The sequence below is a fragment of the Salmo trutta genome, chromosome 23 (assembly GCF_901001165.1).
Source record: "Salmo trutta chromosome 23, fSalTru1.1, whole genome shotgun sequence".
Taxonomy (NCBI): domain Eukaryota; kingdom Metazoa; phylum Chordata; class Actinopteri; order Salmoniformes; family Salmonidae; genus Salmo; species Salmo trutta.
Genome location: NC_042979.1, coordinates 10,474,336 through 10,490,895, shown reverse-complemented (window position 1 = coordinate 10,490,895; position 16,560 = coordinate 10,474,336). Strand labels below are relative to the sequence as shown.

At 41.4% G+C, this 16,560-nt stretch overlaps 3 protein-coding genes across 4 annotated transcripts in view; 1 reads left to right on the top strand and 2 right to left on the bottom strand.

The window, feature by feature from the left end:
* The window catches only part of LOC115159314 (poly [ADP-ribose] polymerase tankyrase-2), a 117,845-nt gene extending 109,259 nt beyond the window's left edge, over window positions 1-8,586 (bottom strand). For both annotated transcript variants that reach the window (XM_029708891.1, XM_029708892.1), the window contains exons 1-2: window positions 8,124-8,586; window positions 5,772-5,996 (exon numbers count right to left, since the gene is read on the bottom strand). In XM_029708891.1, the coding sequence (XP_029564751.1) occupies window positions 5,772-5,996; window positions 8,124-8,553 (655 nt within the window). In that variant the 5' untranslated portion in view covers window positions 8,554-8,586. The remainder of the gene's footprint in view (window positions 1-5,771; window positions 5,997-8,123) is intronic.
* Window positions 8,587-12,904: 4,318 nt separating this feature from the next.
* On the top strand, window positions 12,905-13,838 carry LOC115159313 (heat shock protein beta-11-like). The gene has a single exon (XM_029708890.1). The coding sequence runs from the start codon at window positions 13,002-13,004 to the stop codon at window positions 13,620-13,622; it is 621 nt and encodes a 206-aa protein (XP_029564750.1). The 5' UTR covers window positions 12,905-13,001; the 3' UTR covers window positions 13,623-13,838.
* A 990-nt stretch (window positions 13,839-14,828) lies between these two features.
* Window positions 14,829-16,406, bottom strand: LOC115159302 (heat shock protein 30-like). Its single transcript, XM_029708879.1, has one exon. The coding sequence runs from the start codon at window positions 15,612-15,614 to the stop codon at window positions 14,970-14,972; it is 645 nt and encodes a 214-aa protein (XP_029564739.1). The 5' UTR covers window positions 15,615-16,406; the 3' UTR covers window positions 14,829-14,969.
* Window positions 16,407-16,560: the final 154 nt, after the last annotated feature.

Sequence of the window (16,560 nt, the reverse complement as noted above, 5' to 3'; positions counted from 1 at the left end):
AAGGCACAGTCAACTTAGTTTATGTAAGCTTCTGACCCACTGGAATTGTGATAGTGAATTATAAGTGAAATCATCTGTCTGGAAACAATTGTTGGAAAAATGACTTGTGTCATGCACAAAGTCAATGTCCTAACTGACTTGCCAAAACTATAGTTTGTTAACAAGAAATTTGTGGAGTGGTTGAAAAACGAGTTAACTTCATCGGGGTAGGGGGCAGTATTTTGACGTCCGGATGAAAAGCGTGCCGTAGTAAACTGCCTGCTACTCAGGCCCAGAAGGTAGGATATGCATATTACCAGTAGATTTGGATAGAAAACACTCTGAAGTTTCTAAAAATGTTTGAATGATGTCTATGAGTATAACAGAACTCATATGGCAGGCAAAAACCTGAGAAAAAATCATACCAGGAAGTGTGTTCCTTTTCATTTCTGAAGACAAAGGAATCGTCCGGTTGGAATATTATGGAAGATTTATGATAAAAACATCCTAAAGATTGATTCTATACATCGTTTGACATGTTTCTACGAACTGTAATATAACTTTTTAGACTTTTCGTCTGAACTTACTGCGCGAGCACAGCGCATTTGGAGTACTCGACCGAACACGCGAACAAAAAGGAGGTATTTGGACATATATATGGACTTCATTGAACAAAACAAACATTTATTCTGGAACTGGGATCCCTGGGAGTGCATTCCGATGAAGATCATCAAAGGTAAGTGAATATTTATAATGTTATTTGTGACTTCTGTTGACTCCAAAATGGCAGGTATCTGTATGGCTTCTTTTTGTGCCTGAGCGCCGTACTCAGATTAGTTTGCTTTCGCCGTTTAAAAAAAATTCTGACACAGCGGTTGCATTAAGGAGAAGTGTATCTATAATTCTTTGAATAACAGTTGTATATTTTATCAAAATTTATGATGAGTATTTCTGTAAATTGATGTGCTCGTTCACACAAAGTTTTGGGAGGCAAAACATTTCTGAACATTACACGCCAATGTAAAATGGGGTTTTTGGATATAAATATGAACTTTATCGAAACAAAACATACATGTATTGTGTAACATGAAGTCCTATGAGTGCCATCTGATGAAGATCATCAAAGGTTAGTGATTAATTTTAACTGTATTTTTGTGACGCCTCTCCTTGCTTGGAAAATGGCTGTGTGGTTTTTCTTGTCTAGGTGCTGTCCTAACATAATCTAATGTTATGCTTTCGCCGTAAAGCCTTTTTGAAATCGGACAGTGTGGTTGGATTAACGATAAGTGTATCTTTAAAATGGGATATAATAGTTGTATGTTTGAGAAATTTGAATTATGAGATTTTTGTTGTTTTGAATTTGGCGCCCTGCTATTTCACTGGCTGTTGGCGAGTGTGTCCCGCAGGTGGGACGCTAGCATCCCACATACCCCAGAGAGGTTAATGACTCCAACACAAGTTTATGTAAACTTCCGACTTCAACTGAATGTATGTATGTATGTATGTATGTATGTATGTATGTATGTATGTATGTATGTATATATATATGAAAGGAGCATCAAGATCACTTTGCTTGCATAACAATTGTGGATGGAAACTTGGTTAGTGAGGTTTTCAAATATTCTCCTCAATAATAAGTGTCTGGGGAGACAACAGACACAATCAAAGTCAAGAGGAAGTCTTAATCAGAGTAAGCTACATCAACTTAATTCAGATCATTACCCACCAGAGAGAATAACGTGCTCATCCCTGTGCCACGATGCGCATTTCACAGCAGAGACTGCAACAAGAAACCAGCTGCATTCTCAAGAGCCAACAAATATAGTAGTCAAGCATAATTCAAAGAACCAGATGCTAAAAAGCAGACTGCTCTGAAGGCGTATAGACAACTCGTGTCTCAACTCTTGGTCAATGCGGGGATAATTCCATTACAGCAATGGGAGAAAATAAACTCTCTTGCCAATATATACAGTGCCTTTGGAAAGTATTCGAACCCCTTGACTTTTTCCACATTCTTACGTTACAGCATTATTCTAAACTTGATTTGATAAACTATTTTTCCTCATCTACACACACTACCCCATAACTACAAAGCAAAAACAGGCATTTTTTGGCGCTAATTTATTAAAATAAAAAACAGAAATATCACATTTACATAAGTATTGAGACCCTTTACTCAATACTTTGTTGAAGCACCTCTGGCAGCGATTACAGCATCGAGTCTTCTTGGGTATGACGCTACAAGCTTGGCACATCTGTATTTGGGGAGTTTCTCCCATTCTTCTCTGCAGATCCTCTCAAGCTCTGTCAGGTTGGATGGGGAGCGTTGCTGCACAGCTATTTTCATGTCTCTCCAGAGATGTTAGATTGGCTTCAAGTCCGGGCTCTGGCTGGACCACTCAAGGACATTCAGACGCAGCAACTCCTGCGTTGTCTTGGTCGTGCACTTAGAGTTGTTGTCCTGTTGGAATTTGAACCTTCATCCCAGTCTGAGGTTCTGAGAGCTCTGGACCAGGTTTTCATCAAGGATCTCTCTGTATGTTGCTCTGTTCATCTTTGCCTCGATCCTGACTAGTCACCCAGTCCCTGCCACTGAAATACATCCCCACAGCATGATGCTGCCACCTCCATGCTTCACCATAGGGATGGTGACAGGTTTCCTCCAGACGTGACGCTTGGCATTCAGGCCAAAGAGTTCAATCTTGGTTTCATCAGACCAGAGAATCTTGTTTCTCATGGTCTGCCAATCTTTAGGTGCCTTTTAGCAAACTCCAAGCTGGCTATCATGTGACTTTTAGTGGCTTCCGTCTTTTCACTTTACCATAAAGGCCTTACTGGTAGAGCGCTGCAGAGATGGTTGTCCTTCTGGAAGATCCTCCCATCTCCACAGAGGAACTCTAGAGCTCTGTCAGAGTTAACATCGGGTTCATGGTCACCTCCCTGACCAAGGCCCTTCTTCCCCAATTGCTCAATTTGACCGGGTGGTCAGCTCTAGGAAGAGTCTTGGTAGTTCGAAACTTCTTCCATTTCAGAATGATGAGGCCACAGTGTTCTTGGGGACCTTCAATGCTGCAGAAATGTTTTGGTAACCTTCCCCAGATCTGTGCCTCGACACAATCCTGTCTCGGAGGTCTACGGACAATTCCTTCAACTTTATGGCTTGGTTTTTGCAATGACATACACTGTCAACTGTGGGACTTTAGACAGGTGTGTGCCTTTCCAAATCATGTCCAATCAACTGAATTTACCACAGGTGGACTCCAATCAAGCCGTAGAAACATCAAGCATGATCAATAGAAATAGGATGCACCTGAGCTGAAATTCGAGTCTCATAGCAAAGGGTCTGAATACTTACAGTGAGGGAAAAAAGGATTTGATCCCCTGCTGATTTTGTACGTTTGCACACTGACAAAGAAATGATCAGTCTATAATTTTAATGGTAGGTTTATTTGAACAGTGAGATAGAATAACAACAACAAAATCCAGAAAACCGCATGTCAAAAATGTTATAAATTGATTTGCATTTTAATGAGGGAAATAAGTATTTGACCCCCTCTCAATCAGAAAGATTTCTGGCTCCCAGGTGTCTTTTATACAGGTAACGAGCAAACTCTTAAAGGGAGTGCTCCTAATCTCAGCTTGTTACCTGTATAAAAGACACCTGTCCACAGAAGCAATCAATCAGATTCCAAACTCGCCACCATGGCCAAGACCAAAGAGCTCTCCAAGGATGTCAGGGACAAGATTGTGGACCTACACAAGCTGGAATGGGCTACAAGACCATCGCCAAGCAGCTTGGTGAGAAGGTGACAACAGTTGGTGCGATTATTCGCAAATGGAAGAAACACAAAAGAATTGTCAATCTCCCTCAGCCTGGGGCTCCATGCAAGATCTCACCTCGTGGAGTTGCAATGATCATGAGAACGGCGAGGAATCAGCCCTGAACTACACGGGAGGATCTTGTCAATGATCAAGGCAGCTGGGACCATAGTCACCAAGAAAACAATTGGTAACACACTACGCCGGGAAGGACTGAAATCATGCAGCGCCCGCAAGGTCCCCCTGCTCAAGAAAGCACATATACGTGCCCGTCTGAAGTTTGCCAATGAACATCTGAATGATTCACAGGACAACTGGGTAAAAGTGTTGTGGTCAGATGATACCAAAATGGAACTCTTTGGCATCAACTCAACTCACCGTGTTTGGAGGAGAAATGCTGCCTATGACCCCAAGAACACCATCCCCACCATCAAACATGGAGGTGGAAACATTATGCTTTGGGGGTGTTTTTCTGCTAAGGGGACAGGACAACTTCACCGCATCAAAGGGACGATGGACGGGGCCATGTACCGTCAAATCTTGGGTGAGAACCTCCTTCCCTCAGCCAGGGCATTGAAAATGGGTCATGGATGGGTATTCCAGCATGACAATGACCAAAACACACGACCAAGGCAACAAAGGAGTGGCTCAAGAAGAAGCACATTAAGGTCCTGGAGTGGCCTAGCCAGTCTCCAGACCTTAATCCCATAGAAAATCTATGGAGGGAGCTGAAGGTTCGAGTTGCCAAACGTCAGCCTCGAAAACTTAATGTCTTGGAGAAGATCTGCAAAGAGGAGTGGGACAGAATCCCTCCTGAGATGTGTGCAAACCTGGTGGCCAACTACAAGAAACGTCTGACCTCTGATTGCCAACAAGGGTTTTGCCACCAAGTACTAAGTCATGTTTTGCAGAGGGGTCAAATACTTATTTCCCTCATTAAAATGCAAATAATTTTATAACATTTTTGACATGCGTTTTTCTGGATTTTTTTGTTGTTATTCTGTCTCTCACTGTTCAAATAAACCTACCATTAAAATTATAGACTGATCATTTCTTTGTCAGTGGGCAAACGTACCAAATCAGCAGGGGATCAAATACTTTTTTCCCTCACTGTATGTAAATAAGGTATTTCTGTTTTTTAATACATTTGCTAATATTTCTAAAAACCTGTTTTCGCTTTGTCATTATGGGGTATTCTGTGTAGATTGCTGAGGAATTGTTTTTATTTAATCCATTTTATTATAAGGCTGTAACGGAAGAAAACGTGGAAAAGTCACTGTAGGTCAAAGTAAGTGACAGAGAGGGGACTGTGGCTCTAGTTTCTGCCCCGAGAAACTGATCTGGCCAGATGTTCTTTTCAATGGTGTTAGGTTTCTCTCCCTGGAGACAGGGAGACTGTTAGGACCAGACCATTATGGGCTGGTCAGAAAATGCCATTATGTCATTGAGATGTTGTGATTCTGTTGAGATCACTAGGGGTGACATGTTTGTTTTATGGCAAAATAACCTGATTGTAAGACTTGATGATACAATAAGCAGCAGCAGAGCTACAGACCATAGCCTCTCCTATCAATTTCTACAGCAGTTAGGCTGTTATATGTTCTGTTATAATCTCCACCCGGCACAGTCAGAAGAGGACTGGCCACCCCTCATGGTTCCTCTAGGTTTCGTCCTAGTTTCTGGCCTTTCTAGGGAGTTTTTCCTAGCCACCGTGCTTCTACACCTGCATTGCTTGCTGTTTGGGGTTTTAGGCTGGGTTTCTGTACAGCACTTTGAGATATCAGCTGATGTAAGAAGGGCTTTATAAATGAATTTGATTTGTTAATTAAGCTGTTCATAACACAGTAGCCTTAGATTTGCATTCAAAGATAGCAAGGACTATTTTATCATACAGAAAACTGATTCAAGTGTGTAAAGTCAGCACAAAATGCAAGGTAAGCATAAAAGTTGCATGTCGCGTAGATGTTTCTTACCGATGCACACGTCTATTTTGCCCTTGATGGCAGCCTCGTGGAGAGGTGTGTAGTTCCAGTTGTCCCGGGCGTTTGGGTCGGCACCCTGACAGAGGAGCAGGCTGACCACCTCAGCATGACCAAAGGAGCAGGCGTTATGCAAAGGGATCAAACCTCCGTCATCACAGGCGTGAACGTTGGCCCCTGTCTGAAGGAGGTGCTCCACAACATCCTTCCTCCCAAATCCTAAAAAGTGGAAAGATTGTGCAAAGTGTTTTTCCTCCATACACAAATGGGTCTCTAAAACAGTGACACAACCTGCAATCATTGTTTAACATCGGGGGTTTTTATGAGAAGACATACTGGTTGTGTATCACATATATTAACTCAGTATGGTTAGCTGCAGGCTAAAGTTAAATCTAGAGTTGGTTTCCTCTATTGTAATCACTCCTCTTTCACCACAGCTGCCAAACTAACCCTGATTCAGATGACCATCCTACCCATGCTAGATTACGGAGACGTAATGTATAGATTGGCAGGTAAGGGTGCTCTCGAACGGCTAGATGTTCTTTACCATTCAGCCATCAGATTTGCCACCAATGCTCCTTATAGGACACCACTGCAATTTATACTCTTCTGTAAATTGGTCATCTCTGTATACCCATCGCAAGGCCCAGTGGTTGATGCTTATTTATAAAACCCTCTTAGGCCTCACTCCCCCCTATCTGAGATGGGTGGGTATAATTTGTGGAACATTCCAACAGGAATCTGTTCCACAAACTTCGTAAAGTACAAGGTTGCCAACAAACAACGCATACAAAGTAACATGATCAATCGACCTAGCTACCAAATAGGCATTAACTCACCATGTAGCTTATTCTTAATGTTTGTCGATAGGCTACCAGAGTGAGTACAGACATTTGTCAAAATAAACATGGCGAGTAAAAAAACGTAATTAAAATAGCCCACTCCCTAGCCCGGTATCTTATTTTTATTGTTGGCAACCATGTTATTTACGAAGTTTTTGGAACAGATTCCTGTTGGAATGTTCCTCAAATTACACCCACCCATCTGAGATACCTACTGCAGCCCTCATCCTCTACATACAACACCAGTTCTGCCAGTCACATTCTGTTTTTTTAACCTTTATTTAACTAGTCAAGTCAGTTAAGAACAAATTATTTTCAATGGCGGCCTAGGAACAGTGGGTTAACTGCCTTGTTCAGGGGCAGAACAACAGATATTTACCTTGACAACTCAGGGATTCGATCTTGCAACCTTTCAGTTACTAGTCCAACGCTCTAACCACTAGGCTACCTGCCGCCCCTGTTAAAGGTCCCTTAAACATTCACATCCCTGGGTCGCTCCTCTTTTCAGTTCGCTGCAGCTGCAACAAACGCTCAAACTGGACAGTTTTATCTCAATCTCTTCATTCAAAGACTCAATCATGGACACTTACTGACAGTTGTGGTTGCTTTGCGTGATGTATTGTTGTCTCTACCTTCTTGCCCTTTGTGCTGTTATCTGTGACCAATAATGTTTGTACCATGTTTTCTGCCTGGAAAGGCCTGTGTGTTTTGCTTACAACTTGCTGGCTAATACAGTGCCCCCTCCTCTAGCAAAGTACCTCAACTCCACGACGACTTCATCAACGGAGTTGAGCACAGACTAAAGTTTTTTTAATTAACCTCTGACTCCTTGGAGTCGGTGCAGACGATGGACAGAAGGTCTATCTTCCTCTGTTGTAGCATTCCTTTGTTTGCTTAAAGCAACACTTTTTAATAACACGTGCATATTAACATATACAACCACTAGACGGTTTCCTGAATATTTTTTCTCAAAGGTGGCAACGCAGAACATGTGCCAATTGAATCCCAAAAAGAAAAAGTCGGTGGTTGTATTTGATTAACGTTTCATTAAAAACTCTGGATTTCAGCAAATAAAGAAAACGCACGCAACCACAGAGAACAAACATTGGTACAGGTTAAGGTTTTATCCAATAAGTTTCATTTTCTGTTAAGTATCTAGTGCATATCGACTCGAACGAGTCGGTGGTTCATTTAAAAAACGAATCTGCGATTAACTCCGTGGATGGAATCATCGCGGAGTTGAGTTACTTACCAACCCCTCCCCGAGTCAAAAATGTAGGCTAGTTGGCTCGGCATTTTCGACAAGCTAGCCTAACGTTACTTAACTAGTAAGCGAAGTTTGTTGGCTAACGTTAGTTAGCTAACAAACTGAGAAATTTAGCTTGCAGAAGTTAGCCTAAGAAAATGTAGCTAGTTAGTTAGCAATTTACTCAAGTAACGTTAGTTGGCTAGCTATGTTAGCTAAACAAACCAGTTCGTAGCGAACATTCGCCATCCACGTTACCTGCAGCGAAGTGTAGCGGAGTGGATTTTCGCCCAGCCATGTCCTTAGCATTCACGTTAACCGTATCCACCAGCCTCTTCACCCGCGATACGTCCCCATTACGACAGGCTTCAAACAGTTCTCTGAAAGTCCCGCAGTCGCTGCCCCCGGGGCTGCTATTGCTACCTGAGTCAGGACTAGAGCCAGCGCTGCTGCTACCCCCGGTGGTAGTGGAGTTGCTGCTGCTTAGGGCCGGGGCGGGGATATCGGGGGAGGCCGGAGTTAACTCTGGATCCCCGGCGCTGTCTACTTCAGCACCCGCTAGCACCGAAATTATGCCACCACAGGGAACGGGGGGAGACCCCGGAGGAGTGAGTGAAAGAGAAATACTGCGAGGTGGCGAGGAAATGCTCTGCTTTTGCTGCTGGGAAGAGCGACGAGACGTCGCCATTTTTACAGCAATCCCACTGGCAACAAAAAATATATTGGCTAAACTTCCTGGAAGTGGAGACGCTAACTTCCGGTTTCGAATGTCAGCAGTGAAAGTCGCCCACGAAAATATTTTTAGAACTGGCTTTCAAAGCTGTTTTTTTTACACTGCCTATGGTTTAATTAAATTGTCTGATTAAGGAGCTTGTTATTCAATTGACATAACAGTTTATTTTTGCTCTTTCAACCGAATAGACTAGGCATGACATGGGTGAGACTTTCTCTCCTACTCATGCACAGCAAATTCTATGGTTTTATAACTCTTCCATGGTCTGATATCTTATGTTTTTAGTGTCAGAGACAATAGTGTGTATAACTTATAGCAGCTACTATAGCTATATTATAATCAACCTTTACATTTCTGCACTGTACGCAACCCTCAAAATAGCAGAAATAGACTGTCATATATGATAAGGAAGATTCATTTCACTGAACACAATTTCCCTCTCGTCTGTGAAATTCAGTGTGCACGTACTGCACGATGAGTCATCCCCAGTATTTCCCTATGCAGATCACATTTTTCACTTAATCTAAAGTAGCCTGAATCACCAGCAGGCAGGACTGCCTGTCCTGATATTGACATGGACGAGAATATGAAACATATCTAACAGGCAATATCTGTTTCAGGAAGAAAAAAAAACACTTTATTGCATGACTTAAATAGAAAATGGCATTTTCAATGAGCAGCTGAATTCAGTGTCAGTCAGGTTGGCCTAATTACATTTTCTGCCTTGACATTCAGAGCCTTGCAAATTACATATGAAAAAATGAAAGCTATTTGAATAACTATAGTCTATAGTGACAATGGTGAAAATGTACATTCTGCAACTATTCCGGTCTTACCCATTTCAACATTGTAAGCCTATGTTTTTTTGGCGTGTATAAGGAACAATTATGGGAGAAGTACTCTTGACCTGGAGTGCTGGGAAACACACAGGGAAGAAAATATACTCAACACAGATAAAGGACTTGGAATATGTGCTCTTCTTCTTCTATTACTGAACAAATGAAGAAAATGACTCATGTGCAGGGTGACACCCAGTGGAGAACTATGGCAAAAACAGGAATGTTTCTGAAGACACGAGCTCCAAGTGACAGGATAAACACTGAACAAAAATATAAACGCAACATGTAAAGTGTTGATCACATGTTTCATGAGCTGAAATAAAAAAATACCTGAAAGTTTCCATACACACAAAAAGCTTATTTCTCTCAAATGTTGTGCATACATTTGTTTACATTTCTGTTAGTGAGCATTTCTCCTTTGCCAAGATAATCCATACACATGACAGGTGTGGCATATCAAGAAGCTGATTAAACAGCATTATCATGACACAGGTGCACGTTGTGCTGGGGGCAATAAAAGGCCACTTTAAAATGTGCAGTTTTGTCACAAAACGCCACAGATGTCTCAAGTTTTGAGGGAGCATGCAATTGACATGCTAACTGCAGGAATGTCCACCAGAACTTTTGCCAGAGAACATAATTATAATTTCTCTACCACAAACTGCCTCCAATGTCATTTTTGATAATATGGCAGTACGTCCAACCGGCCTCACAACCGCAGACCAAACGCCAGCCCAAGAACTCCACATTCGGCTTCTTCACCTGTGGGATCATCTGAGGGGATGCAGAGGAGTATTTCTGTCTGTAATAAAGCACTTTTGTGGGGAAAACCCATTACAATTGGCTGGGCAGGGCCTGGCTGCCAAATGGGTGGGCCTATGCCCTCCAAGGCCCACCCATGGCTGACCACTGCCCAATCATATGAAATCCATAGATTAGGGCCTAATGAAATTGTTGCATGTTGCGTTTATATTTTTGTTCAGCATAAAAGCTGTGAAACTCCCACTGCTGAGACAGAAACCAATGCAACCAATACAGTGCCATCTCAGAGCAAGAAGATTCAATATTGACTGAAGATGCTGTGCTCCCAGGAAGCTCCACATCGAGGCACCAAATAATCCATTATCTGCTGAGGAGTAGGTGGCTGAGAGAGTGGTGCCCATCAACTGTAGCCTGGATGTGAGAATGCAACAATCCCTCAGCTCACAGACAGAGGGCAGCACCACAGACAACAGCACCACAGACACACAGGAAAATGAATAGACAGGCTTCTAATCTTGTCTTTGTTTTTTGTCATATTATGTTTTTTATAACATTATCTCTGGAATTATGTCTTATATGTTTAGTTTTGTTACCCAATAAAATGTGCAAAATATATGTATTTTTGTGTACTAATAAAAAGCACAAACTGTACTTAATAAGTTTTTAACTTATTTCACATACAATATTTAAGTCCCAGTCTTTATCAAGTAATTGAAAAGGACCTGCTGTAACCCTAACAAAGCTCTGTGAAAACCCAGATATCTTATGTCAGGCTTCCCATAACTGGCAGTCCGTGGGCCAAATGATTTTATAAGTAAACTAACGGACTTAAGACTGTAAAAACTCCAGCAAATCATCTCCAAGTTATTTACATTTTGGAAATCTATTACAAAGTATTACCACGTACGCTGAGTATACCAAACATTAGGAACACCCTTTACCCTCAGAACAGCCTCAATTCGTTGGGGCATGGACTCTACAAGGTCTCAAATGTTGACTTCAATGCTTCCCACAGTTGTGTCAAGTTGGCTGGATGTCCTTTGGATGGTAGACCATTCCAGATACACACAGGAAACTGTTGAGAGTGAAAAACCCAGCAGCATTGCAGTTCTTGACACAAACTGGTACGGCTGGCACCTACAACCATACCCTGTTCAAAGGCAATTAAATATTTTGTCTTACCAATTCACCCTCGGAATGGCACACATACACAATCCATGTGTCAATTGTCTCAAGGCTTAAAAATCCTTCTTTAACCTGTCTCCTCCCCTTCATCTACACTGATTGAAGTGGATTTAACAATTGACATCAACAAGGGATCATAGCTTTAACCTGGATTCACCTGGTCAGTCTATGTCATGGAAAGAGCAGGTGTTCTTAGGTTTTTGTTTACTCAGTGTTAGCAGATGTGTGGAAACAGGGGCGGAACATAGTGTAAAAGGCGATTGGTTTGTCTAGTTAAATAAAATGTGCTCCTTCCTGCAAGTTTCCATACAGCTGACTTCCTGCAGATAGTAAAACCAAGGGATGTCTCACATGCTGCAGTCACACTCAAACTGATCTTAGCTATGCGTCCAGTCATATGACTAAGTCACACAAAGACAAGTTTTTATCAGGTTAGAAAAAACACTAGCCTTTAACAAGAGACCATTTTTTAAGTAGTAAAGCGGGATAGCATAATTTAGTAATTTTCCACAACAGTACAAATTATTTGTAATTATGTTCCGGGGCCCTGACCATCCGTTCAATAAAAAATCGTCCCTTGGCTGAATTTAGTTGATGATCCCTGTCTCGTGTCATAGTCCTGATTTAGATTCAGCCCTCTAGCGGCTCCTTCAAAAGGCTCAGTGTGTTTCATCTGATGCCGTGGTTTAGGAATACAGTAACTCCTTCTTCTCACGTAACAACTTCCTGTATGTTCCTTAACATTTATTGATCGGACATGGCAATAATCTGTGTCCAGATCAAGTTTCCTTTGAAATATTTCATTAACTTGGAGAAGTTGCTGGAAATAAGATCTTAGCTGTTTTTGTACATTCAAATCGAGTATATTATTACATTATAGATTGTGACTCATTGTGCACACTATGAATACACACTATGAATAATCTTTTGGTCGTGTGATGTTCTCTCAACACACAACACTATATTTAAAGACAGAGTAAGGAAGCAATGTTGTCAGTGGGTGTCAATTTCAGAGTCACATCCAAGAAGATGGTTGAGGGAAGTTGAATACTGACTCAAGCTATATTAATACAATATTAATACATTTACTACATGTCATATCAATAAGGGGAAGGGCACTTGTATTTCCTTTTGTGTCTGCATCACTTTTAAGGCAGAACCATATGTTATAACTGTTATCTTCATAAGTACAGTGATTTCAGGAAAACTTTGGATTTGTTGTCATGGGGAAAAGGTTATTCATGGACAGAAATGACAGCATGACAAAGCAGCTGTCGTAGATTACTTGCTCACTTGTAGGCTACTCTTATTTAAAGGACGTTATGTGGCCCTGCGACTCTGACCTGCTTCAGTGGTCACTCTGTAAATAGAACAACGATATATCCCTAAGGCATTTGGCAGTCAGACTGCACTATTACCCGGGGCTTGTTTTGGAGAATGACAAAAGTTGCGTAGTCATAACACTCAGACGTTGTAGTCAGAGGAATGCTACTGGAACTTTCCATTGGACAGTATAAAAGCTGTGAGCCCTAGTCTGCTCGGGACAGAAGCTCGCAAAGACACAATCAGGGAGAAGAGACAAAGACTAGCAGAAGCGACGCAGATTTGATTTTGAATATGCTTTGCCCCAGCATGATGCAGTCTTCCCTCAACCCAATGGGCCCCTTCATGGACTTCCACTGGCCCGTCCGCAGCCTCTGGCCAGAGACCCGGCCTCTCTTCTTCCAGATGGAGCAGGAAATGATGCGAAACATGCAGGAGATGAGGCACAATATGGAATATATGCAACGACTCCACCAAAAGATTTTCGAAGACATTGATGGGCCATTATCTTTAACTGACTTCAAGCCCATCGCTTTCCAGATGGGGAAAGAAAACAACCGCTTTGCCCTGACACTGGACACTAAAGACTTTTCCCCAGCAGATCTGTCTGTCAAGCAGGTGGGCAGGAAGCTGAGAGTCAGTGGGAAGACGGAGAAGAAGCAGGATGACGGGAAAGGCTCTTTCTCTTACAGATTGCAGGAGTTTAAACAGGAGTTTGATCTGCCTGAAGGGGTGAATCCTGAGACAGTCACCTGCTCTTTGAACGATGGACAGCTACAGATTCAGGCACCAAAAGTGGCTGCTGTGACGGCGAGCAATGAGAGAGTGGTTCCTATCACTTGCTCATCAGCAGTAACATCCCCCGGGGCTGCCACTGAGAGCACTGCTGTGGAGGCAGAGCCCAAGAAGGACTGATTACGATGACTCTATCATGATATGGCTATAACCATTCATTTTATGTTTGGAAAATAAAAATAATACCATCATTTCTGTACTATCTCAATGAAATTACTATTTTGTCAAATTTGATGAATGATTTTGTCAAATTTGATGAATACAACGTTAATAATTATCAATGGCATGGAATGTAAGCCAATATTTTAGCATGTTCAATAAAGTTTTTTTTTTTAATTGTGTCCCTGGAGTGGGTATGCCCTGGCCTGGTATAGCTAACATTTCAATACATGTCTTGAAAATCAATTAGTGGATTGAAAGACTATGTTTTGATATCATAACAGAGTTGAGTTTTATAAGAGTAATGTAGTTAGTCAAAATGATCGCAAACAGGTTGTGTGTGTCTATGTTAGTCTCATATTCACACTCTTCAAATGACGCTAGAGAATGTCTGAGGGTCGCAGGAGTTGAGTAGTAGTAGTGGTCCCACCAGTACTCACGTTGAGGTCACCATGATATCGCTGAAGAGACCCTGCCATATCTGAACTATTTCTCAACACAATGTAAGTAAAACATTATGAGTGTAAATACTCTATATCAAAAAGGTGACCAACAGGAAATGATCCCAGGACATGGCCATGAAACTGAAATGAAAGGTCTGGTGAGATTTTAATGAACTTACAGGTTTTTCCTGATTATGTCAATAATGATTTTGTTACACATGAACAAAAATATGGGCTTGGATCCAGCCTAAATGTTAAATATACGTTCCTCTAGCTAGCATACTATAATAGTATCTTTAATTTCAACCAGTGAATTGAACAACTCTATTAGAAGTGGACTGAACATTTTATTGGGCAACAAAACGACATAAAGACATTATTTCAGAGACAATCTAAACAAAACATATAATGACATTTAGAGAATTAATTAGCAAAACAAGATGTTTTATGAATAATACTTTAGGACAGGCTTTAGGCAACAGGTATTTTGTCCATAGACAATTGATATTTGTGTGTGTCTGTGGTTCTGTCTACTGTGGTGCTGACCTCTGTCTGTGAGCTGAGGCATTGTGGCATCTTCACATTGAGGCAACAGACGATGGGCACCACTCTCCCAGCTACCTCCTCCTCAGCAGAAAAGGGATTATTTGGAACATCGATGTGAAAAGTTAACTTTTGATGGTCATTATGTTGATATCCATTGAAGAGATTATAACAACTGCAATATTCTGTAAAATTGTATATTTTATTGATTAAATTAAATAGCATGTCATATTGATTGTTACAAGATATGAAATGTAAATGCATACTGTATCATAACATGAAAAATATTTATTAGAAAATGTATCATCCAGTGAAATAAAAATCAGTCCTCATGTGAAATGGTGTTCTCTTGATTCTTCTGTGTGTCGGTGGTGCTTCCCTCTGTCTTTGACAGGAATTGTGGGGTTTTCACATCCAGGCTACAGTTGATGGGCACCACTCTCTCTGCCACCTCCTCCTCAGCAGATAATGGATTATTTTGTGCCTGGATGTGGAGCTTCCCGTCATGAGCCAGGGAGCAGGTGACTGTCTCAGGATTCACCCGTTCAGGCAGATCAAACTCTTGTCTGAACTCTTGACATCTGTAAGAGTATGAGCCTTCCCCACCATCCAGCTTCTTCTCTGTCTTCCCACTGACTTTCAGCTTCCTGCCCACCTGCTTGACAGACAGCTCCTCTGGTGAAAAGTCTTTAGTGTCCAGTGTGAGGGCAAAGCCGTCTCCCTCCTTATCCAGCTTGTAGGAGACTGGTTGGATGGCCACAGAGGATGGGACATTGTCCAACTCTTCAAAGATGTGCTGCTGGAGTTTCTCCATCAGCTCCAGACTGCTCTTGATCTCCAGCAGGTTTCTCTGCAGTAGATCCCGCTGGCTGAGAAGAGGTCGGACCTCTGGCCATAGACTGCGCACAGGCCAGTAGAAGTCCATCAATGGGCTGAGGGAAGACTGGAATCCTCGGGAACACAGCATCTTCAGTCAATGTTGAGTGTTGAGTCTTGTGTGTTCAGTGTTGGATGTATTGGTTTCTGTCTCAGCAGGGGGACTTTCACAGCTTTTATATGCTGCCACTCGGAGCACCAGTGTCTTCAGGAACTTTCCTGTCATTACCACAGTTCTCCACTGGGTGACACACTGCAGGGAAGTGGTGACGTCACTCCAGCCAGCTTCTAAATCAGGAAGTTCAGTAACAAGCTGGATGGAGTCAACCGTCATGAGATGTTAGTGGTGCTGTACTTAAAGCAGGTCACCTTTTAATGGTTTCACTGATGAATGATTCACTTAACTTAAATATATTTATGACTTTTAAAAGTGTTTTGAACCATGTTGCTTTTCACATTTACGGTATTGATAGATCATCTATATTCTGTGACATGCAATAGTATCAGCAAAGTCGAACAAAATTGGACAAAAGATCACAAGCTATGTTTTAAAGAGAGTTTTCACCACAGGAGTCAGTGCAAGAGAGGTCAAAATATAATTGGACACATTCTAAAATAATCCAGTGAAAAATCATATTTTGAAGAAAATAAATGCAGATTGTACTGCATTATGAAATTGGTCATGTGTTGATTTTATGTTATTATAATATAGTTGAAAACGGAAAAATGTTTGTTTGGCATTATGTTTGTCATATATTTTCGTCTGTTTTTTAATAACTAAAAATAATATTTTCTAGAAGGTGTGGAAACTATTCACTCACATTCAATGTTCTAAAACAGGACACTTGCTCAAAAAGGCCTACATTTCAAACCCTGACAAGTTCACATAACATTTGCTTTCAGAAGTCAGGTTTATAGACATGTCATAAACATGATAGAATCAGAACATTTTTAGGAGAGCTTTTTGAAAATTGAGTTTATTGAAAATGTTCACAGAAAAAAATATCAGGCCAGTGAGCTTTTTGGAAAGTTAACTT

What these genes read in the sequence shown, in the direction of transcription:
- LOC115159313 (XM_029708890.1), top strand. Translation starts at nt 13,002, where the DNA reads ATGCTTTGCCCCAGCATGATGCAGTCTTCCCTCAACCCAATGGGCCCC.
- LOC115159302 (XM_029708879.1), bottom strand. Translation starts at nt 15,614, where the DNA reads ATGCTGTGTTCCCGAGGATTCCAGTCTTCCCTCAGCCCATTGATGGAC.